Source organism: Jatropha curcas, chromosome 5, assembly GCF_041381405.1.
Source record: "Jatropha curcas cultivar XTBG-Jc1 chromosome 5, XTBG_Jcur_1.0, whole genome shotgun sequence".
NCBI lineage: Eukaryota > Viridiplantae > Streptophyta > Magnoliopsida > Malpighiales > Euphorbiaceae > Jatropha > Jatropha curcas.
Genome location: NC_143155.1, coordinates 4285924 through 4313289, shown reverse-complemented (window position 1 = coordinate 4313289; position 27366 = coordinate 4285924). Strand labels below are relative to the sequence as shown.

General features: G+C 33.3%; 1 protein-coding gene across 4 annotated transcripts; it reads right to left on the bottom strand.

Annotated features, from left to right (window-relative positions):
- Positions 1 to 1746: 1746 nt before the first annotated feature.
- LOC105628987 (Rho GTPase activation protein (RhoGAP) with PH domain-containing protein) lies at positions 1747 to 24186 on the bottom strand. 4 transcript variants are annotated; one of them, XM_089720934.1, is made up of 22 exons: positions 23605 to 24185; positions 21840 to 21876; positions 19305 to 19381; positions 18672 to 18742; positions 18519 to 18597; positions 18202 to 18346; positions 17987 to 18106; positions 16568 to 16645; positions 16344 to 16399; positions 16194 to 16263; positions 13636 to 13723; positions 12407 to 12650; positions 11067 to 11294; positions 9150 to 9500; positions 7654 to 7703; positions 6932 to 6992; positions 6762 to 6845; positions 4967 to 5080; positions 4694 to 4863; positions 3834 to 3903; positions 2656 to 2856; positions 1747 to 2360 (listed from the first exon to the last, which is right to left on the bottom strand). In XM_089720934.1, the coding sequence occupies exons 1-22, from the start codon at positions 23656 to 23658 to the stop codon at positions 2175 to 2177; spliced, it is 2634 nt and encodes an 877-aa protein (XP_089577060.1). In that variant the 5' UTR covers positions 23659 to 24185; the 3' UTR covers positions 1747 to 2174. The 4 variants fall into 4 exon arrangements, with proteins under 4 accessions (XP_089577060.1, XP_089577061.1, XP_089577058.1 ...); XM_089720935.1 differs by having other exon boundaries at positions 11073 to 11294; XM_089720932.1 differs by lacking the exon at positions 21840 to 21876 and having other exon boundaries at positions 23605 to 24186.
- Between the last annotated feature and the right edge of the window lie 3180 nt (positions 24187 to 27366).

Here is a 27366-nt window from a genome sequence, read left to right as displayed (position 1 = left end):
AGGCTTGCTAGTGGGGCTACCTAATTGAAGTGGTGTTCTTTATGGGTGATGCTCCGGCTCTTCTCTTCGCCGTGGTGGTTGATGCCTCTCTTCAGCAAGAGCACAACCATTTCCAGTGCCTCCCGAGGGACTTGGGGAAGTGTGAGATTAAATGACGAGTGAGTCAACAACATCAATCTTCTTTCCAGTGACTTTCTCCATGAAGATATTCATGGTTTGTAGGAGTTTGGCCAAGTGAAAGGTGGTTAGGATGGATTCCTCTTAAAACTCAAGTGAAAGGTGTTTAGAATATACAACAACGTCCCACCAAGCATGCCACTAAAGATTGTTGGTTCATTCAAGGGAATGAGCCAATGAAATGGTGCGATTGGTTGATAGCTTGAATTGAAAATTGTAGGTGTATCAGGTGTGCGTAGTATACTAACTGAAAAATTAAAATTGCACTTAAACTGACTCATCGACTGTGGGTTGAATCCACAGTATATGCTTCACTAGTTGTGCAATTAAAATAAATTAAACAAAGAAATTTGCAAAAGTAACTTGGATTGCCTGTAATAAAATTGTAATTATAGAGAAAGTAAATGAATAGTGTTTGGAAAAAGAAAAATAAATCAGAGCTTTGAAAATTTAATTTGTTGCTTAAAGTTGAAATGGTTTAGATTGAATTCATCGGAGAATTTAAATGGGACTTTTACACTGTTAGAGGACATATCATGTTTGTTTGGCTGATTCGTTAGCTTTACAATCAATTTATAAAAATATTTCATTCATTTATTTTAATCAATTTCCTCTACTTCCAAATTCATAATTTATTTAAATATATATTGTATTTCGAAAAATATATTTGCCCAATTTGTCAAGAAAAATTGATAATATTAAATGTCTGAAATGCTTCCATATATATAACATTCAAAATGCCTCGTGTATATTGTGAGTAAAATCCACCGCATTGAACCTGCGGTGGGCATTATGAATAATTTAATTTGTTACAGTAAAAATTATGTCCTATATTATATTAATTAATTATTTTAATAATATTTGTATTTCATATTAATTTATTATAATACAAAAATTACAGTAAAAATTATGTTCTATATTATATTAATTAATTATTTTAATAATATTTATATTTTATATTAATTTTTTATAATACAAAAATTATGTAAAAATTGTCCTATATTATATTAATTAATTATTTTAATAATATTTGCATTTCATATTAATTTATTATTATACAAAAGTTATGGAACCGATGCTTATATTTGTATGATATAATTCTGAAATATGAAATAACGAAAATACCTATGAATTAAGAATATTCTTTTAATTTGTATATATTTTTCATAAATTAAATAGATACAATTATCAAAGATTCCTAGAAAATATTTATAACAAAACATAAAAGCTTAATATTTCTAAAATTGCTCGTCTAGGAATCTATTTTTCTACGAATAATTTTTCATAAAAATGTTAAATTCCAACCAAGCGCAACATACAAGTTTACCTGAACTGCACCTCATTTCAGTTCCAATAAACTAGCTACTCGTATCAGTTCGGGAATTCCAATGTACCAATGTATGAAACCACCAGCGTATAATGCGATTGAATTCATCTGCTCATATCATTTTGGATCGTCTTTATACATTTAACCAATGATTCATTTCACAAATGAACACATCAGCTCAGCTGTACTTCTAAACGGGTTGCCATTGTCAACAAACTGGTCATTGAATTCATCTTCAAAAATTTCCGTAAAATGCACCCATCAAATTTCGATCATTCATTCACTCATTTATGTTCATATACACAGGACCATTTTTGTTGAATACATACAAGATAGATTTCTCAAAAGATTAAAAAAAAAAAAAAAAAAAAAAAAAAAAAAAAAAAAAAGTCTTCCAAAATATATGTTCAGTACAGATCACCTGCTATTGACACAACAGGAAACGCCCAATTTTTTTGTTTACAATAGTTGAGACAGAATAGCAAAACAAATGCTAGGAGGATGGAGACTTGGTGATTAGAATCCAATCACATTCTAACTAGAACAATGTAAAAAGGAGAGCAAAATGGGGGGAAGAATATTGGAATTGAAGCAAAGAGTTCTCAAGATACAAGTATATGCAATCCTGAAAGAATGTACAACATGACTCACCGCTGAGCAACATTTCTTGTCAGTTCCAGGGTGGGGATGATGGTCTATAAACAAAATCTTGTGATGATGCTGTGCCGTAGTTCAAGTCGAGGTTGTGGAGCTGTTCCATTAATTGAGAACGCCTTTCCTTGAAGAAATCAAGCCGGGTAGTTAATTCTACCAAGGCAGAAGATGCTGCCGATGGATGTCTTGGATAATCCATCATCTGCAACCATTATGACAAAATCATATCTTGGGTGAAAAAGAATATCCAAGATTATTATTATTCCTGTATATAAGTCTCATGCATATGAATGCATATCCTTTTTTTTTCCTCTTTATCTAAAACAAAACTTTCCATTTACTATTAACATTTTCTCAGTCCTTTAACTTTTGCTAGATGGGAAAGGTCATCCAGATTTTTAAAAACATATTCATATCACTAGGTCAGATTTTTCCAGATCAACAACATATTAAATAACATGAATTTATAGTAGCAGATGCTATGAGAATACCCTTACCTCTACTGCTCTCGAAGTGGAGGGAGCAGAATCAACACCGCAGAGCTCATCCATGGACATGTTGGTGGAAGCCTCTGTGCTTTTGGAATCAATCAGGCTTGTTGGTTCCATAAATTGCTTTCGAGGAGGCTGCCTACTACTGCTGCCAGTTGCTAATCCAGTTCCTTTAATATTTCTCCAATCTGCTCCTAACAAGCTCTCCTGCAGCATAATAGTCAACTTTAAGTTGGATTTTTAGGGTACTGTCAGATAAATACACCAAAAGAGGAGATCATAATGAGGATTGCTAGGGCTTAAAAGTGCTTTCTGTCAAACAAAATCAAGTATAAAGCCAAAAGAAAAAATAACATATACATTTATGTCTCAAGGTTTTCAGGGCAAATAATTAAATTTAATTATGTATTTTCATTTGCAAATTCTATATTTCTATTCTTTTTCTTTCATTCTTTTTTTTTTTTTTTTCGTTATTACAAGTTGGGGATGGTTGGGTGAAAGTTGAAGTGTTGGAATTATTTTCCACTAAAACATTTTATCAAAGAACCTACAGTTAATTCAACTACTATACAGAAGCATAGAAGCTTTGCGCAAGAGTTCCAGACCCATTTTTTTTATTCATTTGAATATGTTCCAAAATAATGGGAATCAGCTACATGGATTCTGTTTCTGTATTCTATTATATTCTGTTCAGAGCCAAAATTTTGGTGAACTATAATACTAAATCTATAAATCAGAGGACAAATCCTTCCAAGAAAGAAAATAAAAAATAAAAAAAAAATAAAAAAAAATAAAAAAAAAAAACTCAATTCATTTCAACCGAAGTCTCAAAATAATGGAAGTCAGCTACATGGATTATCTTTCTCTATTCTATTCTGCAAATTCTGGTGAACTATTGTAATTCTAAATCTATAAATCAGAGGACAAATTAAAGAGAAGGTTTTGTGCCTAAGCAGCCAGGAAGACTGAAATTCCAAACATCAAAGAACAAGTGACACAAGCATGTGGATGAATAATCTAAAATTCAAAAACACTATCATTTAGTCAAATAGGTGATAATAACCATGTTCAATAACTTGTTCCTATAAAACACAAGCTTACAGGAACCACTCAGTTTATATCAAAGCACTTCTAAAGCTCTTAAAAAGAGTTTCAACTGAAAGCAACTTGGAGCTATCAAATACCTCAGTTCTTTGTTTCCTTTCATGATTCACGAAAGCAAGGGTTGCATCAAAATCTTGCTGAAGAAATCTCCTGCAGATATCAGAAAAAAGAGGACGTTAAATAGGCTTTGAAAATTGTTATGGCAACCACTTTCATGAATCACCCAGTGAAATTGTCTCTAATTTCAGTGATCACAATGCTTCTATGTCTACTTCTTGCTAGGCTCCTTACCATTAAAACAAAAGGAAAGAGAAAGGAGAGACAAATAAAATGCAATTGCAATAAGAATCAGTTAGCTTTCACATTAAGAAAAGAAAGACGCTTTGCCAATTCTTTCCACCAAAAACTATCAAATGAACTGCATTACAACACATTCTGTTGATAGGGCTTTAAATATTCAAAGTTTCCACATCAAGTATTTTACCTTTTTTTTTTTAAAAAAAAAAAAAAAATGTTATGTAGCTTAAATAATTTCTCACAACAAACATATGAATCCAGTAGATTGGTGACATGCAGTAGATGCAGTATGCACACATAAAGAAAACATGCGTCTTGATTTGGGAGTGGTGGGTATCGAGGGGCAGGGAATGGGCGCAAAGACTTGGATAATTATCCTTGGTCTTTTGTGAATTCAGAAAAAAGGAACTCAACATATTACTCCTAGAATAGAGAGTTTCAATGGGGAGGACGCCAGAAGAAACTTCTGTGGTTCCCCAATTCAGAAATCATGTTCATACAATCAACATACTCGAAACCCCAGTCTTGAAAAGGCCAGTGAACTGATAGTTCAAACATGAAAAGAAATGCAACATGCTAAGTACTCATAATTGTCAATAGCATAAATTGAGCAACTGCAAAGATACTCGATTGGCATACTTACTGTTGAGTGCTTTGATTTTGGACATGTTGATAGCGGTCACACGCATCAGAGAGCGAACCATAATGGTGCTGTCGTTGCTGATTAAGTTGATGGTGAAGTTCTGCAACTTTCTGCTTCAACCTGGCCACATCAGCTTCAGCAAGAGCAATCTCCTCAAGCTCAGCCCTTGTCTTCACATAATTTTAAGTCATAAGAATGTGCATTACCTAAATATTCTATGTATTTGAAGGAGTAAAGGAAACAAGGTAAAAAGTCATCGAGATGTGAACACACTTTAGAATCCATGCCACGTGAACTGGAGAACTGTCCAGAAGACATGCTCAAGCCAACTTCCAGTGCAGCTCTAAGATCTCTTTCAGCTTGCAGCTGCTCTTGCAGCCTTGATACCTATAGAGTCATCCACATGTCAGTGAACACAAACAAGAAATGCATGATAGTATACTTGCTCTACAAGCATTGAACATTTCAAAACACATAACCATTCTATCCAAAAACATATTATTGAACTTTCTGTCTATGGACAAAAGTCAGACTTTTGCACCAACAATCCCAGTCCTCAAACAAAATAATCAAGAACACCAAAGAACTATTACTATTTAATAATGTTAAAATCCAAAAAGGGAATCATGCACATGTATTGATTTAGCATTTAATGCCAGAAGTTAGAAGTTGACAATAATTGCCACGAGTAGCAAGCAAATGAACACAACAATGTTGAAATACAAATACAATAAGAAATAATGTCAGGAATAAATGCATTTACTAAGGATCATGGTTATGTTTATGTAGCATCCCAAACCCAACAAGATATTGTCCGCTTTGGGCCGAACCAACTCAGGCCCGCACGGCTTTGTTCTTGGGCTAGAACCAACTCAATAGCCCAAAAGGCCTCTTACTAGTCTAAGGCATGCCCATTTTATGCACTTTACTTACACTTTGTGCTTAGCCGATGTAAGATTCGCCTAAGGTGTCACAGTTCATCCCTCTTAGGGACTCAGCGTTCTCGCTGAGGTTTGCCCCACCACTAGCCAAAGGGACAAGGCTTGACTCTAATACCAAGTCTGTGGCATCCCACCCCCCCTTAGGGACTCAGCGTCCTCGCTGAAGTTTACTGCAACACCAGCCAGAGGGACAAAGCTTGACTCTGATACCAAGTCTGTGACATCCCAGACCTAGCAAAATATTGCCCGCTTTGAGCCGAACCAACTAAAGCCTGCACGGCTTTGTTCTTGGGCTAGAACCAACTCAATAGGCCAAAGGTCTCTTACTAATCTAACACTTGCCCATTTTTATGTACTTCACTTGTACATTGTGTTTAGCCAATGTGGGATTCGTCTAGGGTGTCACAAAAACAAAAATAGAATATGATCACAAAGAGATTATTCATCTTTTTGGTATAGAAGAAAAAGATTGCCTAGTTGGAATTTGTCAGGTGCTCCACAGCATGGTAAAGAAGATGCTTGAATACTGGCATTGCAGAAGTACTCCAGCATCATCTTACCAGGTTTATTTGATAATAGAGGGGGAGGAAGGAGTTGAGGACTTTCTACAGGAGATTACACCAACTTCTTAATTGATAGAAAGACCCTTTAGGTGTCTATGGTCTTGGGGTAGGCAAAATGTTAGATATATCTTGTTCTTTCTCTCTCTCTCTCTCTCTCTCTCTCTATTTTAAATGGGTAGATGAAATTACTATTTTGATAACTCTTGTATTCAATCAATGAACAAAGAAATATTTTCAACCCAGATTTGAGAGAAGAAATTTTCAGAATGCTTTGCATTCCTGCATCAGAATTGACTTCAGAGATTTACTATAAATAGAACTATTCATGCTTATTTCAGTTCAGGCTTGAAGTTGCAATTATGTCAATTCCTTTAGTTCTTGTAAGTTGGAACCATCTTAAGCTAGATTGCATACAAGTACAATATGTGTACTGAAGAAGCAACAATGAAAAGGTATAAATGCATAAGGTTTCTAGAAAGCTAACATTTGATGCAAAAGGTATATAAAAATAAAACCCGCTAAAATTTAAGAGGATGCAAAATGTAATGAGTTGGAAATAAGTACATCTTGTTCAAGCGCCAAACGTCGCTCATGCAAAGCTTGTTTCCTCCTCTCTAAGCTAGCTTGTAAAATTGCATTTCCTCTTGCCTAAAAAGATGAACAGCAAATCTTGTTAGACAAATGTAAATATTCCATAATTAAGCATAAATCAGGTTTAAAGAAAGTAATTAGACCTCCTTCGCAATCCTTTGCTTCAAGTCATTTTTTGTGATCTCAAGTCTCTGAATAGCAAGTCTACAAATAATATAATTCAGTTTTGTTAAACTAGATTAGATTAGATTACCAATATAGACCATATCAAATATAAAACAAAAAGAAAGCTGAACTTCCAAGCTAATGCAAGAAAAGCATTCAAGAAAAACGGTTACACTAAACTAAACTGTTAACAGTCATCTGTATTTTCACTCATTTCTGGCAGAAATATAAAATGACAGAGTTGGATCAACAGAAAATTACATTGGTACTTGTGCAACAGAAACAATTTAGCAAAAATTCAATTTAGTTTGTGCAAACTCCTTTCTTAGGTCCAATTTATTATTTATAGGTTTAACTTTGATCTAAACTTATGATTTACCTTGACATATTTCGAGTTTACAATTTTAAGTCTCACAGATTTTGAAGGAGAATATAAAATAAAATAAAATAAACAAGAAATAGTGAAACCAGGGATAATAGGTATTACATTATGCTGAATTGTTTTTACAACAATAATATTATTAACCCATTTGAAAACCATTATTTCTCATAGAATGTTAAGTTATCAATGTTAAGGCAGATACCATAACTGAACTTGCTTGACAGACAGCATAAGCCAAAGAAACATACACCTGAATACAAATTTTGCAATTCATAGTGCGAATGCTGTTAAAGAGAATGTACATAAATAGTATCTTACTCTTCTTCGCCGGAAGAATCAACTGACTCCACTGATGGTGTCTTTCTGGCCTGTATAGAGTTCAAAAAAAAAATACATTAGATGTCTAATTTTGCTTTACACAAATGAAACTGTTGGAACTGAAATTAACATCATTTTTTCACTCATGTCAAAGAAAACCTAGGCAAAACCAATGTTAAAAACCTTGAGGAGAATAAACAGCTTTAGCTGAGTGTATAACCAATGTCGAGAGATAATTTCACACTACACTACAATTTCTCTGAAGGATGTCATGCACTTCCTCTTCCAAATTTCCAAGCCACCAACCCAATAACATAAAAAAACAGATTGACAAAAGTCATATTGGTAAACCTTGCATACATGCATAGATGTTTCCCTTTCCAATGAGCAGCCTGCATAAATCTAGCTATAACTTTATTTCCCTTTATCCAATGCACTTGCCCTTTAACCACAACCTTCCCAACATCATAACACACTTCTCTGTAAACTTTCATAATTTTTGGAGTTCGTTTACCTATTTAACTAAATCAATCTTGGTGACTGAATTTCAAGATACTCAATTGTAATAGACTTACTTTACTTTCTTAAGCATTCTTAACTTCATCCACCACTGGTTTATGCATAACAAATCTTCTAACACTTAATTAACATAATCATCTTTCATATACCAGAATATCTAATCCATACAATATCAATCATTGACTAATTTGGTCAATCATGCAAACTTGACATCAAATTCATACTCGACCATTCTCAATCATCTTAAATCATTTTAAAAACACTTTTAATCACTTGTTTGGGAAGATTGAAAAGACTGGGAAGAGAGAGAGTGAGAGAGTGAGAGAAGGAGAGAGAGAGTGCAAAAATAGGGGAGGGGCAAAATAGCATTGCCAATGGAAAAGGCTGAAACCACAAGAAGAGAAAGTGAGGATGAGTTGTCCAAAATCCTCGGGGCCACCCAAATCCTTCTCTCCAAAATAGGGGGATGGAAAATTTCACCAATCAGCTTATTTTTCTTGGGAAACTGCCTGATTATCCACGTTATTTTGAACTAGATTAAATAAGAGCACAATTGCAATTTTTAATACTTCCAGTCTTATATCACTCCACTTTTCTTAGCTTTCCAAATAAGGGAAGTTTAATTTTCCTTCTCCCATTTTCTACCCAATCCAAAAAGAAGGGAAAACTAATCACCTTTTCTTCCTACTTTATATTCCTCTAGTTAAACAGTGTTAATGTACACCCTTTTGTTATTATTTTCTTGATGAAAGAGATATCTATACATAAGAGAAGATGAGAATCATTTTAGTTGAGGGTAAGATATACACTGTATGGAACAAAATAAATGGGTAAAGAAATGAACAAAATAAAGAAAAGGATGTGCCCTTCTGAAAGCAAGACATCAACTTAAAACATTATATCATCAACTGCATGTGATTTATCTTTCCATCTAGCCAATATGTGGCCATAAAGTACATCGACAGATAATGACTTACATTACTTCTTCCCCAAAATGCTGACCGCTTTCCATTGAGATTGGAGGTTGCAACTTTACCAGCTGGCTTCTCCGCAGATGATTCAGGGCCAGATATGGGTAAAGATGGGACAGGATCCATTGAAGATAGAATTTCCCCCATTGACCGGTAAGATTCACCAGTAGGTGACACATTTGAAACATCCATCTCATTAATTGAATTCTCATTTCCTTTCTTTAGTTTATTTGGTTGTTCCCTGGTTTGAACATTAGGATCTCTAGTTTGGACAGAATCAACTTGTAAGTTTGAACTCTCAGCTGAAGCATGATTATTTCTCGGCGATCCATCATCGGAATCATCCCCACCAAAAGCCTGCACGTGAACAAATAGAGTAAATACAGATCAATAAGATTATATCTCAGCAACAAGTGTCTGAAAAATAATTTGGCAGGGTGAAGTGAGATCAAGTAGATAAGAATCTTGATGAAAGGGAAATCATCCCAAACAAACAGGATCCAAGATCCACAGAAATGTAGTTTTCCCCTTGACTGGATTACTTAAATTCCAGCACTAGAAAAAGAAAATATCTTGGATTTTCTTTCCAACAGAATAAACGTTTTTCACTGCAAGCATAGAACCACATCAAAGCCAAAAGCATTATGCTTTTCTTTCCCAACCCACTGTTCCTCTAGCACATCAAGCATTCTGGTTCCCATTTACCAGTAACAGAGCAGTGTAAGAAAATCTAGATAAATAAGATCCAACCTTAACTGTGACCACGTAGTCACTACATAATCATAATCAAGGTTGGATCTTAAGGAGAAGAAAATGTCATCTACCCAGAACAGGAGTCTGAAGCAAGGAAATCGCTAATGAACTGCTGAAGTAGCAAAATATTTATCAATGTGATAAACATTCCATTAGACATCAGCCAAACAAAATAATGCCGCCAACTTCAATTTGTGAGATGAGTAAAATGTAAGAGATGTGGATGCCATCTTGTTGATTATGCTAAGGTATAACTTAGGCATGGGGCTTCAAAAAATATCAAATCTCAGACAGATGAGTGTAAATATGTCACACATTCTTTAGATATTTTAAGACATCATTTTTTTGTGATCATATTCCTTTGACAAACCTTTTTTAAATATTTTTATTTCTTTCTTTTTTTCCCCTTGTACTTTTGGTGAAGTGAATTGTCTTTAGTCATCAAGAAACTAGTAATGCTGACTCCACTGATACTATTATAAAAAATTTGTATATCAAAAAAAATAAATAAATAAATAAAAAGAAAAAAAGAATTACCTAGGATGTAGAAGAGCATAAAAGGAGTAATTCAGCTGATCTGAATTCCATATTTTCATTCATGTAGTATTCTATTTCATTTATGATATATAAATTCCATTCAGATGGGTATCACTGCTTGAACAGGTCACACCCATTTGATTTCATCTGTTAATCACTAATTACTCTTTCTAGTGATCCAGAAAAAAGGAAAAAAATAGTAAAGAAAAGAAAAATTGCTGACTTATGATATCCCACATAAGTCTTGTACCACAATCAAAAACTAAAATTACCTTACATATTATTTTCATCAGCCGAAGGATATCCAAACATAACTTTTGAAGAGAAGTAATATTAAAGATTGAGCACTGCCACTTGCAATGAGCAGTAAATAGATTTTCAATAAGATGCCTAAACTAGGATGAAGTCCCAAACACGAAATGAACCGATTGCCAACTAATGGCAGCAGGAAGCTTATGTTATGTATCACAGCTTGAAATTAAAATAATGACACTAGGAATCTGTCTAGAATTCCAAGCAGCATCAGTCTTAGACCAGTGCAGTCACATGACAATAGGTTGAACTAGTTACTAATTTAAAATGGATGGGAGAGCAGTCAGAAATATATGGGAATACTTCTGTAGAAAAGACAACCTCAACCTTGTAGTCATAAAGATCACTGCCAGCATAACCACTGCTCTCACTTAATTTGCCACTGAGTACTCTTTCAGCATCATCATCAGTTTCTTGATCAGCTTCATTTTCTGCATCATGATAACCATTTTCCTTTACATCCATAGTTTCATCATCAGATGAATCTTCACTACCACTGTTTTCAATCCGGGAATCAGCAGAGATAGAACACCTATGTAGATTTTCATCCTGAAATAACGGATAAGAGCTAGGCATCATTACTAGAACAAGGATAAAACAATATCGTTTATAGAAACTTCAATTTTGTAAGATATTTAGCCAATGCCAAAGTGAAAGCAGATGAATATATCACATATAAGATTGACAAGCCTCTTCCCAAGTGGCATATAAAGAGCAAAGATAATTCCATCCACATACTTCACCAGCTTCCCTCTGGAATCTTTACTTATACTCCTTTCTTGACATCATAAATCAGTATAGTTATTCAATCCAGACTGGCCAAACCAGTCTAACGAGTCCCAGTAAACATGGCACTTGTTTGTTATGAGACCAACTACAGTATGACTATGTTGAAACCTGAACAGGCACATTCAGGGTCAGACAGGTTTCAGTGAATATGATTGAATTGACTCAACCTAGTTCTGCATAAAATTTTAGTCCAATCAGCATGTGGCATAACTTGAACCTGATCAATGTAAAAGAAAAAGCAGTTGCTTAATATCAGATATTAAACACTAACAGAAACTAGCTTTCCAACTTGAAGAAGCAATATCAGCTCAGTAAATCCTTATCGATTCCTTGATTCAGTTTTCTCCAATTGTTTCCAATATTGATGCATAAGTTATTAAGCGACCATATAAATTAATCAAAAGAATCAAATATCAAAAGCATTCACAAAAACTATCATGTGATGCCAAAGTTTAAAATTTCTGATCCAACTATTAGTATTGCATAAGAGCAGAGAAAGATTTACTCTCCATCACTGAACCTCCTAATAATTTCCCTCCAAACTCTCAAACAAAAAATAAAGGGAAGAAAAACAAGGGAGATGAAAATAAGAAATTATATCTTTCCTGCAATACATATGGTGCTCTGAGCCCACAGTTCCATATTATTTTGTTTAAATGAGAAAACATCAGCATCCATTGATAGGAATAGTAACCCGTTGATTACCATATACCAGGTCAAGAACTTTGCTCTAAGACTGCTTTTCAATTAGCACATTTTTCACTCAATTATGATCCATAAACGTGTCCATTTGAAAGAATATTTCATTCAAACATGCATAAGTAATTAAACAAGCTTCCCACTATCAAGCAAACAAATGGATAGTATCTTACATCAAAAATATTCTCATACTCCTCTAAAAGAGTGGTAATGATGGCTTGAGCATTATTAGCAGCATTTGCAGCAGCAAGAAGCTGTGCAGAACTATCACCATTAATATCAAAGTCATCCTCCAACTCACATTCACCAGCTAACAGAGGACGCAGTAGCAAGGGTGCCATGCAAGCAGCAACAGCAGATGCAGTCATTCGATTCTCATTAGCATGAGATGAGATTGTGTGCATCATTTTAAGAATTCTGCAAAGTATCAAGTGAAATGAAAATAAAAAGAAAAGAAAAAAATGGATGCACAAATAACACACTGAAGACAATCAAAGACCCTTAATCACAAATTAAGTAGCTTTAAAGAGCATTTCAAAATATGAATGCCAACACTAGAAAATTTGTTACTGAATTGCAAGCTTCCAGAGCAGTGGCATTTATGAAAAGAATAGGCTGACAAAGTACAAAAGTTTACAAATTCTCAGAGCCTGCAGCTGCATTTAAATTCATAAACAAGCATGCTTCTTCCTCTTTGGCATATTATTTTCTCCTATAGAAAACAATGGAAAAATAGAGATCACTAAAGATTATACTATACGAGGAACATGTAATCCTGATGCCAGACTGACCAGTGAATGAGGTTGGCCTGTAAGAAACTCTGATCCTAAGCAGGATGAGGAAATGACTTTAGAATGCAGAAGAACCTTTTGCAACACCGCTAATGACTACCACAAATTCCTTCACAAGGTCCTGTCCCTTTTACACATTCTTAGAACTACTTAAAAGTTTTTGGTTTTCAATGCACAACAAAGCAGAAAGAACAGCAATTGCCCAATGAAGCCATATACACTTGCAATGCAAGCTAATCCTCTACTTTCTGCAGTGTAAGCCTCTGGGAGTTAAATAGAATAGCATTAGTTCATCATTGCAGTCTAATACACAAAAGTATAATTTGACAAAAAAATCTTGATTATGCTCAATGCATAGGGCTCATTAGGCATTACCATAAGAATATTTCTACATTCACATTCATCAGTAAAAGATAAAACATCTCCAACTTCATGAAAAACACACACAATATCAATGTAATGATTATAACACATAAGGAAACTATGAGTTGCATAGCAAACTTGAGATTTTAATTTCCAACTCAAATCTGAATAAATAAGCATGAAGATCTATACCAAAGAAAGCTTGACAGATAAGAAAACCAAGTAAAAAAGATCAATCGAGAGATTACCTCTGTAATAAACGTCGGTTTGGTTCAGGAAACGTCTCTAATATTGCAGAACGCATTGAATTAATCCGAGTTTCTTTACGATCAATTTCTAATTCAATAAAACAGTAAAATAACAATATCAACATCTAACCAGACACTCACTAGCAAGATAACAAGACACATTAACAAAATCCAAACCCATATGCACACATAAATATCATTAATAAACTTTGAGAATAGACACAGTGCTTCTTAGCAAGCCTTTGTATTATTCCCATTTTAAAAGTTATCTTAATTCCTGATTGAATGTTATTCACAATGATTTCAAGTCACATGCTTTTCTCAGTAATTTTTAGCATGTGAAAATTTGTATTAGAAAAATGCATCACAAACTTTATACAGATATACTTTGTTGGTCTATGGCAGATTATGCACAAATTATTATATAATATTTGCCAACTCATACTTGTCATATATGCCAAAATAACATAATTATCACATGAATATACTACAACACAAAACTAAGATCAAAATCTTTTTTTCTGAATTCTTATAAGCAATGAAAAAATTAGAAACGTATCCTAATTTATAATATAGGTGTAAATAAATTAATTAAAAGATACAATTTTTTTTTTTAATAATTAGATCTGATCAAATAAAATTCAATTAAATTAGATGAAACCCTACACCATTCAAAATATTAACAAAAATAGAATTAAAATTATAAACCTCCATCACAAATCAAAATTTAACAGCAGAAATCATTAAGAAGTAAGAAGCACCCTCAACTATGTGTTCTTTGACAGTGAGCCATCTAAGTGAAATTGTGTTCTATTGAGTCCCTTAATTGTGTTCTATTGAGTCCCTTAATTGCTCAATCTGGTCCTACCATGTACAAAGTGTACGATGTTAAATGGATATACTAAACAAGCCACTGTATGTGAGTGGTTACTCACTGAGCATGCTGACCCTGACCAAAAAAATGTGTAGATAGTGAAATATTTTTTTTTCCCGTCTCCTTTTCTATTTTTCTCATATCAGCAAATAACAAATGTTAGTATTCATTCTTTTACAAATTTTCCTGCCACAGTGGACTTCAATCAGATATCCAATAGTCTGTTTCTATAAGTTAAATGGTAATTGATAGGACAAATCAAGAAGTTGAAGTAGAAAGCAACTAGAGTCTAAGACCTTAGTAGCAAAACTATGAACATTTGAGCAACCTTTTTAATGGGTTTTGTTGATAGAAAAATATTGTAGTTGTATTTCTTGTATCTCATCAATCGATTACATAGCTCTATATATAAGGAATTCCTATGCTACCTAGCTATTTAGGAATACAAATCATAAACTAATTAGGAATCTAACTCCTAATAGAACTCTATTTACAACTAATCCTTAACACTCCCCCTCAAGTTGGAGCATAGATGTTAATCATGCTCAACTTGTTACAAACTACTACTTTCAGCAAAGCACAATACCATACTCAGCAACTGTACCCACTTCATTATAGCAATATAGAATCCCAAACCAAATAGTAGCAACAGAATTAAGACAACACACTTAGGTTGTCGAAACAAATCTCACCGGACCAGAAAACAACTCACAGGGCTGTTTCAAGCTTCCATAATCAATGCCTCAAAGAGGAAGCCCAGTCCGCAGATATTCAGAAATGCAGCAAAGGAAAATCTGGCAAACGGAGCACACCACTGAAGGCCAAAAACACCATGCAACTCATTGGGGTTGCACTGCTCTCGACAAAGGAGAAGGTTCAAAAGCAGAATACCTGTAACTGCAGCAAAGGTGCAGTACTAAACCCTAATGCAAAAAGGAATCACTAGAAAATACACCGAAAATTACCTAAAACAATTGTCACAACAAAGGAAAAAATAGGTTTCCTCAGCAAATTAAAGCAACAACAGTAGCAGAAGACTGCCCGACACAGCTGCAACAGAATCGCAGCAAACAAACCTATTGAATAAGCCCAAGAATGACAATGCAACTCACTAGGTTGCATGTCTCTCTTCAAGTCAACGCCGGAGAGAGGAACCGAAGTGAAAAAGACCACTGGACATGCCAGCGCGTGAACCAGGGCAGGAAGAAAGAGGTGGGAGTGGTGGCCATTCGCTTGGAATCCGGCGACCGGATTCTGGGGAGTCGCTGATCGGCGGCTGGAGAATATCCTGGGGTGGGCGGTGAGGCAAAATACTAACCCTAGAAAGGCTTCCTAGGGTGGCAGTGGCTTCTCGTAAGGGAAGTTTCGGGAAATTTCCTTTTTTTTTTTTTTTTTTTTTTTTGTGAATGGAAGGCTCTGATACCATGTTGATAGAAAAATATTGTAGTTGTATTTCTTATATATCATCAATCGATTACATAGGTCTATATATAAGGAATTCCTATGCTACCTAGCTATTTAGGAATACAAATCATAAACTAATTAGGAATCTAACTCCTAATAGAACTCTATTTACAACTAATACTTAACAGGTTTAACAAAGTAGAGTCTAACAAACTTATGACGGGACCTACATATAATACAAATTTATAAAAGAGTGAGGAAGATAGGAAGTTGAACTTACTATAAGCCTCCAGCAATGCAGTGCAGCAAGATGCTGGAACTGGAGAGGAGGGCAGCTCCCTTAGGACATGCTAAAGATCAGAAAGTTTGCAGGTGAGCACAGAACCAGGTTGATTCATCAGTAAGTCACAAACAAGACCATGTAGCGTACCTTGACACAATCACCAACAACATGAGCATCTTCATCTGGTTCAAATTCAGACTTTCCTGGTAATGGTCAAGCAGAAATTAGTAATGAAACCTTGGTTCAAATATATGGAATGCAAGTGCTTAAATGTAGCATAACAAAAACATAATGATTGAGGAAATATCCATTTAGGCAGCAAAGTTGAGTCATTATCCATATTTAAGGGAAACATTGAATAGAAAAGATACCTTGTTCATATTCTTGAACTCTGCGTTCAACCTCCTCAACATCAGCAGACTGTCGCAAAATTCCTTCAACTTTAGTTCCTGCACGAAAGGTATCTCACAATGAGTATCAATAACAGGAGTGTGCAAAAATGTACGTAGGCCCATTATTCCACCACCCTTCTCCAATTCAAAATCCGGGACTGACAGGGCTCAATTCCACAGTTTTCAAGTTATAGGCTCTGACCAATTAAACTACCACACTGTTACAAGGTTATGCAAGCAGTATGTATCACGCCCATTAGCATTTTGCAATGCACTTTACAGCAAGAAGGTTCTTGTAGATATATAAACCAATGATATCGTGTCACATGAATGTCACAGGTCAAGATACATCTGGCAGGAGATAATGGAATGGAACATTATTGACAATGTGATAAAATAAGGAATAGAATGACAAATATAACGACCATTCCATTGAAAAATTATATTCGGTTACAAAAAATAAAGTACTAATGCAATCAGATTTGAATTCCCATATGTAGTTATTTAGCGGAAGCATAGGAGTGGTGATGATTAAAGTATGGCAGCAGCAATGGTTTTTAGTAATATTAGTAGTATCAACTATATTCAGTTACAAAGCTTTGATGGTAGTGATACTTTGGTTATAGGGGGTCATAATGGTTGAATCATCAACAATGGTGCTGAAGTATGTGATAACAGGCATTACCTGCAAAAATATCCGTATCATCAACAATAGATTTTTGTAAACAAAGTAATGACATTTGTAAAATAGTTGTAATTGCATTACTTCTTTGATTTTATTTTGTCCTGCGGAGAGTCATCCCTAGTGCAGTGATAGAACTATCTATACAGTGTGACAATAGAATTATTCAAGATAACCTCCCAAAAATAAAAGTGAACATATATAGCCATGAAAGTAAGCTCTTCAACTTGCGGGGAAATTGGAATTCTCAATTTATATAGATTAACTAGTTTGCTCCAATATTGAGTTTGTAAATCCCTTATCTTAATCCCTTAAGGAAGGAAGCTAATTTCACAATAAATAATTCTTCAGGTATAATATGGTCTAATTAGAATCTCCAAAAGAATTCTGTGCCTACCCAATGAGCGTGTAAAAATGCAGCTCTTAACAAGATTAATTTTCCTTCCCACAAAAATCATACAATCCAACAGGTATCCCTCTCAGATTATTATCATAACCAAACAATTGGACATTTGACGAGATGTCTGCACACATTTACATACAATAAAACAAAATCATCCAAAATATTGAAATTCTTAATGTATCTTGTTTCTTTTTTCCCTTTTTGGGATGATCACTAGAATCTTGAAGAATGGTATACCAGAAATGCTCCAGTTTCCACTATGAGAAACTTAAAACATCAACTTCCACACAATTTAGAATCATAAATAACTCACCAAATTTCTCAAGAAATCTAAGAGCTTTCTCGAGGAATGATGGTCCTCCATCAATATCTTCAAGGGCAAGCAAAATTGGCCTTCCAACAACCAATGATTTAACAGGACGTTTATCCCTCCCTAATCAAAATATGCAGAATAAAGAATCAGCAAGTCTAGAAAAACTAGCAGAAAAAATGGCATATGACTAAGTGGAGAAGCAGTGAAGTACAAACATTGATGGAAAGATCCTTCAATTGCTTCATTTGTATCACTTCGAAAAATTCCATTATGTCCCATAACAAGGGCAGCACTTGGTGCTTGCGCAAGGGCATGTTCTAGGGCTGTCTTCCACTCATACAAATCTTCGGACGTCTCAGCCTGAAATTAGAGGAGGAAAACCAAAAAAGAACTTACATACTGAACAATGGTTCATAAAATTTGAAGAGAGAATGCAAGATGCCACATGCCTAACATCTTAACAGAAAAAAGAAAAACATAATGTAGTACGAAAAACAGAAATCAATATCAGGAAGAGCAGAAAAAGAAGCACCTTGAGGGTGAATGCTCGCCCATCACGTCCATCAGGAAACAAGACAGTTAATAACTTCTTATCCTCTCTGACAACAACACTGCACAAGAGTAAAAACCATTAGCCATATTCATAAGAAATCACTTCCAATGAGGGTCTGTTCAGTAAACATACCTCCCTGAATTATTCAAGTCAATGCCCCCCAAAGTTAAATTTACTTCACCACCTCTTTGCGGCAGAGCACTCTGCATACCAATCAAACACAAATTTTATTTCAATTAATTCATAATGATCCAGAACAATAAATGAATAATCACAAAAAATGTTAATATCAAGATACTGTGATAAATAAGATGAAGCGATTGTTTTTCACTTTGAAACAGACAATCCCATAGAGTGCGTAAAAACTGTCACCATAAGAAAAATGGGCTTATTTTTCTTGAAAAAGGCTTAGTTTTTCATTTAAACAGTACACTGTCTTCTGCTAACCAATTTTCCTTCCAAGACTAGAATTTAAAATATGTCTTCAGAGAATATTTCCACATAACAAGCTAAGACTAAATGATTCGCTTGGAAAAAAGAAAACACAGGTACTCATAAAGACAATTGCATAAATAAATCAGAGCAAGAAGTTCTGTTACATGGCAATTTCAGAGTTCAATTTACAACTATCTTATTCAGATTCCTTAATAGTTAATATCTATCTTTTAGAGGCTGCAAATTAAAAAATTATAGACAACACAAAACAATGAAAAAGTTACAAATAAAAATTGGACAGGAGTAATATAAAATAAATAAAGTACTAACAGGATCATTTTTAAAGAACACCAAGGAAGTGCGAGTCAAGATAAACCACCGTTTCTTCCACGATTTCCAGCCTAATCCTGCAGATATTCAACAATAATATAATTGAGTGGCAATATATATATATATATATATATATATATTGCAAGCTTTATGGCAATATGATGGAATTGAATTGATATTATTGGTACAACTTGATATTTACAAATAATACACTATTATTTATTAGAACTCTGGGTGCAATCGATAATTACTTTAGTATCTCATCGTTCCAAAAAATATGAACTAATGGGTGCAGGAAAGATGATAGTTTATGCTAGATCCATCCCCAAGTTAGTTCCGATTTTAGTGAATGCACATTTTTCTTTAGCCTCTTTGGTAAGAAAAGAAAGATATGCAGCATACATGAGCAGGTGCAGAATGGCTATGAAATAGTTAATTTAACACCAAATAGCTTCACTCTCCGAATTAAGCTTCAAGATACTGAGAAAATACAAGCCCTTGCCTCCTGCCTCTTTGTTTCTAAAGGGCTCCGAAACCTAAATTCTCTGCCGGTTTATTGCTATCTGTGAAACTAATGGAATCTGAGTTCATCTTTTATACATAACTGAACCCCAAAATTTTCCTGAAGCACATATATATGTAATCAGTCCTTAATTCTCTAAGCTCCACATAAGATCTAATAAGTTCAATATGTTCACACACATGCCAGCAATATTTAATCGATGGGGCTGAAATAAAACTCAATTTGCTAGATAAAATAATCTACTCACTCAAGTATTAAATTGAGAAAGATAGTAATGGAGGTCATGACAGGGCATTAGCCACCAACTGTTAGTTGGAAAAGCATGTCCTTATCTTACAATTTCAGAAGTACACAAACTAACAGTTTTATCTTTCAACACAATTAAGGTAATATAAACAACTTGGCACTGACTAATCAGCAAGAGAACATCCTTCATGCTCTAGCAAAATCATGTTCCAATACCCAATTTCCTTGAATTCGCTAATGTCTTTCAAGAAATTATTGCTTTCATCTCAATCAACAAAAATACCTATTCTATTCATGCACATTATCATGGAAAACAGGAATAACAAAATATTACACTGGCAACCCATTTGGAACAAATGAGTTCTGCAAAATTTTGCAGAATTTACTTAGAATTTCAAGTTTTTATTTTTGTAACATTTAAAATTGTTCAAAACTCAATTCTATAGAATTAAACATAACTAAGCTAAGTTTAAAATATAGGTGGAATTTCCAAATAATCCCTTAATACTAAAAAAACCTTGTTTCATAGATAATAATGCCCATATCATCTCCTCCTCCTCCTGCTGCTGCTTTTTCTTCTTCTTCTCTCTCCCTTCCCCCTGCTCTCTCTCTCTTTCTCTCTCTCTCTCTCTCTCTCTCTCTCTCTCTCTCTCTCTTTTTTTTATCTTTTATTTTTCTGTCTTCAAGGTTTTTTTTTTTTTCCTACTCTCTTAACTAAATTTTTTAATATTTTTAAAAAATGAAGTTGATAATAGATTAGATATATTTGATTTTTTTTTTTTTTTTAGTCATAATATTGTTTTCCAAGTTTTATATTAAGGATATTTTAGTAAGGACAAGAACATTCAATTCTAGGCTCATTCCAAACAGAAAAATATGAAATTCAATTAAAATTTCCTGTTTTGAGCTATGTCATTCTAAACATGAGAAATTCTTTAGAAAGGAATTCTACATTTCTAATTCATTTGTTACAAACAGGTTCCACTAGTTTGGAACTAAGGCTTGGTTGTTCTTGTTGTTGTTACAAAAAGGCTGTAAGTATTCCTCTTGAAATTAATTTGTTTAATATTCCAATTTCTCAGCAATTACTGAAATTCAAACACAAGCACCAAGCATATTTAAGGTTCCAAAAGAGATGCCATAATTCAGAATGACTAAGTATTAGAAACAAAGCCTCCTAATGCAATTTCCACTCAAAATACTTACATAATGAATGGTCTCTCTAATGACAAGAGTCACCGAAAATTACACAGTATAATACCACTACAACTAAATAATTCCCAATAGAACTTGTCCATTAGAGAGCCATGACATAGCCAACAAACATCCATAAATAACAGCAGTATTTAGGAAATTAACAAGCACTAAGCACAAATAGCTATTGAAATTAGTCTTGGTATGATCCCGTAACCTCAAAAGACCAAATGGACTCAAGAAATTATTAAAAGACTAGTTGGCAAGTTTGACAGAACTAAGCACAGAAACCATTCAAAAGTTTTGTGCATCATTTTGTAAATGAATAACCTTACATCAAGGACTGGCATCAAGATTCATATTTAAGCATAAATCAATATACATGCTTTATTGCAGAAAACCATTTTTATTCAGACAATGCCTGGAGACACAAATAATTTACAAAATAATCTCAAAATTAAAGCATGAAGTACTTATCAAAAAACATATATATAATCTTTAAAATCCTCAAGAAACCAAGGCAAGGAGGAGAAGAATGAAATTGGAAAATAAGCAAAAAACACATCACTGGCCTTTTGACGAAATGAAAAGAGGACCACTCTTGAAAACCTGTCAAACAGTCAAAGTCATCTCATGTTAGATGATTATACGCCAAAGTTCAAAAAGTAAACTTTAAGGAAACATACAAAATTATGGTGTTGTTTGCATATTACTTTCTAATTTCATTAAACAAATAGGGGATAGACGATCAATAAAATCAAAAATATTTAACTCACACTTGACACTTCAATAAATAAGTGATATTCAATTAACTAGACCCAATTACAATCCTTTTTTCTTCTTTTCTTTTTGTTTTTTTAGTTAAATTGGATGTTATTAGGGTTTGAACCCACAATCTCACGGGCCACAACCCTTGACCCAAGCTCATTGGTCATCAGTTAATTTTCTTAACAAAAGTAGAAGTCTCTCTTGAACTTACCTTAAGCATGGAAATTACTTAAAAAAATTTATCTTTTTTTTCTTCTCTCTCTCATGATAATGAAGCATAGAATCTAATTAACTATAAAAAATTATTCCTTTTCTGTACATCACATTATGCATTTTAGCTTTTATATTCATTTCATGCACATGTTACAGGAAACACATTCCCTAGGACAATTTTACTCACATCAATCCCTTCAATTGCATGGATTCATACCTAGTTTAAAATGAACAAAGAAAATCATGGCAAGGTTCAACACAGTCCTTTTTGTTCACAATGTATTAAAAATCCATGACTTTAGGAGTGCAGCTTTCAGAATCTGATACATTAATAATAATGCCACAGAATTAGAGTTTTCATGCAGCATCTAAGATTTCAGAATCCTTATCAGCCTTTGTTTACTCCATTTGTTACAATTTCAAGTACAGGCAGGTAAAAGTTTCCTTCCATTAAAGCATGGAGGTAATTGTCATTTACTTTTTTAAATTCAATAGAAAGAAAATATGCTTAGCCTCGAATAGAATTTTCTGTCCAAACAAATAAAATATTTATGATGCATTATTAATTAAAAAGTCTCATATTTCCAAACAATTTTGAAGATTGTTTGAAAAATTGTGAGAATTGGTCACTACAATTTTATGCCAAGTAAAGATATTTCAAGAAAGTTAATGTTAAAGACATGGGATCACATTTTGTTAGAGTCACAGATGTGACTTTACCACTGACAGTGATGTCAAATTAAACAATGATTTTAACACATCAAAATCAAAAAGAAGTTTACCAAATCTTCTTCCCTATAGACAATTTGAAAAGCAATTTAGATTCAACAATGAAATTCATAAAAATAGCACTGCATTACATTTAACCCAGTATCATATCTTATGTTTCTTACAGGCATTTATTTGACTTTGTCAATAACAGGTAAACAACTTTCCATTAACCAGATTCTTTTATAGCCTGTGAAAATAATGGAATTGAAATTAATTAGAAATCCTGAATTCAATTTCAAAATTTGACAATACCACTTAAGAAAAGGGGACCCTCGTATAAACAGAGAATGTCATTTGAATTGATTTTTTTCCAGATAATGAAGCTCCATAAATTAATTCCAATTCCCAGTTCTCCATGATTCGCAGCATCCAAACAGAAAAGTAAACAAGGAAATGTACTTCAATCTCAGTTATCCAATCTTATCCAACGAAGGAAATGCACAAAGGAAATAAATCAAATCTTATACTATCCTCGAAATAACCGAAAACCGTTTAAGTTACTTCCCATATCCTAAGACACGCAAACACAACATAAGATCCAAAAATATTCTTTCACTTTCCTATTAACCAGAAGAAAAGCCGTACCGTATTCGAAGCTCCGGCTCTTGGCCGCTCGAAAGCCGCTAAAGAAGCCGACATTGGAACTTGGCTCAACCAAAATACTACTACAATAATTCAAAATGCTTAACATTTCAACAAACTGAATCGCCTGAGTCCTCCATTAGCTCAACTCGCCGGAGCCGAGTTTCACATCGACAGTGATTTACTAGATCGGAAAGGTAACTCAAGACTTAACAATCGGTTCAAGATCTAGAAAGTGGGTGAAATGTATTTAGGGTTTTTGATTTGATAACTAAACAGTAAAAAAGAAGAAAGAAGAGGAAGCAAAGCAGAGCTACCACAGCATCTTCATAAATTGGCAAATGAATGAGTAATAACTGAATTTGTTCTTATTTTCTCTCACTTTCCGTTCATTTTTCTTTCACTTTCTCGCTTAGGTAGCTTCTTTATTCGTTTATGGAAATTTTATTTTATTGTTGAATGTGGCTTTAGGTATTGGATTAGGTAGAGGGCAACAGTAGTGGTTGTGTAGTAATATGGTAACCTGTAATCTGCGAGAGAGATAAAGAGGGAGTCTTTGCTTTTCACCTACTTATGGCTAGAGAGGGAGAGAGAGGACAGCCTAGTGAAGGAGAGGGAGTGGAGAAATGAGGGTTTTGTTCTCTACGACCAGTTCTAGTCAAAGTCTGGTCATATCGTATTAAAATCTGCCACGCCTTCGTTGAGCGGTTCAGCTTATTGATTTCAGAATTGGAGAAAAAATGAAATTACTAATATCTAGAAGTGGAATTTAAATTATCTTATACGTGAAATTAAAAATTCAATATTTGGTCAACTTTTTTAAAAAAAAATTAATACTTCGCTCATTATTCCAATGAATTTTATTGAGTAATATTTTTAAGAATTTTAAGAAAATATTTTTAAAATAATTAATTTTTGTTCTTGAGTTGAAACATTAAAAATTAAATATTGAAAATTTATGTTTAAAAATTTATTATTAAATAAAAAATGATAATTTATTTTAGTAAATAGTGTTGGTGGCGATAATATTGATTAAAGAGGGTGATAATAATACTCTCCCTATCCCAAAATATAAGTAGTTTTTGATTTGTTATTTTGTGTCAAAATATAAGTCGTTTTGTATATTTTAAGAAATAATATATGGTGTTTTTCTAATATTATCTTTGTTTACAGTAAATAAATAAGTATTTCACAAGCAACTAACTATTAATTTTGAGATAAAGGATAATTTGGTCAAATTACTCTTAAGTTTGTTATAATTTAGAAAATTTATTTGCTTAATTAATCTTTATGCAAAAATTTTAAACGATTTATATTTTAAACGACCTATATTTTGAATTTCTAAATTCTAATTTTTTTAATAGTTCTGATAATTATGTCATGATAACATTTTGATAATTTTTTTTTTAATTTAGTAACATGATACTCTGTTGAATATAAAAAAACAAAAAAAGTTATATAATATAATAACTTTAGAATATATATTGATATGATAAAACATGACAAAATTTATATAATTAAATATCGTTAATAGTTATTTTCACAAAAAAAAAATATTGTTAACAGTTATATTTCAAATTTCTTTTGAGAATTAAAATTTTTATTAACGAAAATAGTACAACATTAATAGAATGGAAACCTAAAAGCAAATTTATGGAATTACTTAAACTAATTGACCATATGCTGATTTGTCATAAGTTTATTGGTCACTTTACAATGTAATCTAAGCCAACTCTCTAGAAGTGAAGTACTCAGCCAGACAATGTTCAGGGAAGTAAGTTCCTGTACACTTTGTTTAAAATCTGTATCTACTACTTTCCCCTAAACGAAGAGCCCAAAACTGAATTTACTGAGGAAGTCAATACAACGCGTTATTTCCACGCGCCATGTCACGAGCCAAACAATACCGTGTGGACCCACAATGTTAAAACGGTATCCTATATTTGATTAGACCGTGTGATGGAGGAGTGCGAGTGGACGTGTGAAAAATCTATTGTGAGTCACCGAAAGAACCGGTAACCGGTCAAATGCTTCACTGTTACTTTGTCTATTTTCGGCTGAAAACAAGAATAAAGAATCTGAGGCACGTTTGTCTCTTAGGAGATTTTGTTGCAGGTCATACCTGTCAATGCAGCGACTCAGGCGGTCAGGCCCATGGTACATAGTGGTCCAGTGGCTCCACCAGCGCTGGAACCAAGTCCGGGTTAGTTACGCTTGGGTTCAATCACATTTTTAGCACTTGGATCATGGGACGCCTTTGGTATTAACTATTGAGGCCAAATTAGGATTAATCTAATTAACCCAATTGAATTCCCTTTTTTTCTTTTTTTGAGCAAAATAGGATATTTATTAATGCAAAGCAATATCCTGAATACATCGAGGGAAGTTCATACCACACATGGAAGCAAGAATAAAAATAGGATATCCTAGAATATCGAGCTTCTCTAGTATGTTGCGTACTATTTTTATAACCGCATCAGAGCCCGCAGCTAATAAGTCTATGAACACAACGGCATCAATATTGCATTTGATGCTTCGCACTAGAGGTGGTGACCAGCCTAATATCATATAGGCCATTGGATATAAAAATTTAATCTCAATTAATAATAAATGATTTTAATTTTTAAATCTCTTATTTTTTGTTTCAACCAGTATATAAATACCATTTATGATAAATCTCCCATAATTATCATAATTCATTTTAATTTCAATAATAATTCTACCAATTGAGGAATATATATTTATGTTTATTAGTGTTTTTTTATGACGTGCATTGCATATTGTTATAATCTATTTTTTATTCATTGTTTATTTTTGTTTATTACTGTTTCATATAATATTGAGTATTATTTATAATTTTTCTCTTATATTATCTAGTTTTTAAAATATTAAAACATAATTTTGTTATGAAATTAGCATTAAATATGAAGGCTAATTGATAAAATAGAAGTCATCATTTATTTAAAACTCACTTTAACTACGCACGATGTCATAGCATGACCTAAAAAATATTTTTTAAATATAACATATAGAAATTTTTAGAAAATAAGAAATATAAGTACTTTTTTAAGTTATGTTAATTACTACATAACTTTAATTTCACAGTACTCCGTAATAAATATTGTTTCAAATAAAAACCAGCGTTGGAAGGCTTCTAAACCGAAGAAATTTAAGTGTAATGTCGATGTGGCAGTACTTCCAAATGGATACCTTGGCATGGGGATGGTTATTAGAGATAGCCACGGGTTCTCTTGAGCAGAAAAACTCCTTATTCAACGTGGTTGTTCAAATTCGCAGGTCGGCGAGGCTTTGTGTTTTAGAAAGGCAATAAGTTGGCTAAAGCCTTTACCTTATTTTCCTATTTGTGTGGAGACAGACTGTTAAGTTTCTAGTTCATGCTTTAGGATCTCTACTAGTACATTTATCTTATTTTGCTTTAGTAGTTCACAAATGGAAAACTCTCTTACATGACCTGAGGTTTATTTCTTTTGCTTTTATTAGAAGGTCAGCCAACCAAGTTGCTTATACAATTGCTAGTGCGACTAGTTTTATGTCTGGCATAAAATGGGGGGTATGCACCTTCTTTCTTATTTGATGTTTCATCCACCGATTTGAATAATATAAACTGAGACTCATTCCTTCTTTAAAAAAAAAAAAAATTTTGTTTCATCCATATCAATGGATATTAATGTCATTAAATAAAATGAACTAATGTAACTAAAATTTTAAAAAATAAAATATCCTTTTCTATAATTTTATCCCCAT

Excerpts from the sequence above, each read along its gene's own strand:
- LOC105628987 (XM_089720932.1), bottom strand. The coding sequence starts at position 23,710 with ATGTTAAGCATTTTGAATTATTGTAGTAGTATTTTGGTTGAGCCAAGT. Across the intron at positions 9,501-11,066 it reads TTTATGACTACAAGGTTGAG|GCTTTTGGTGGGGATGATTC; the intron begins GTTGTCTTTTCT and ends GTTCACGTGCAG. Across the intron at positions 5,081-6,761 it reads GTTTGGCGCTTGAACAAGAT|GTATCAAGGCTGCAAGAGCA; the intron begins GTACTTATTTCC and ends ATGACTCTATAG.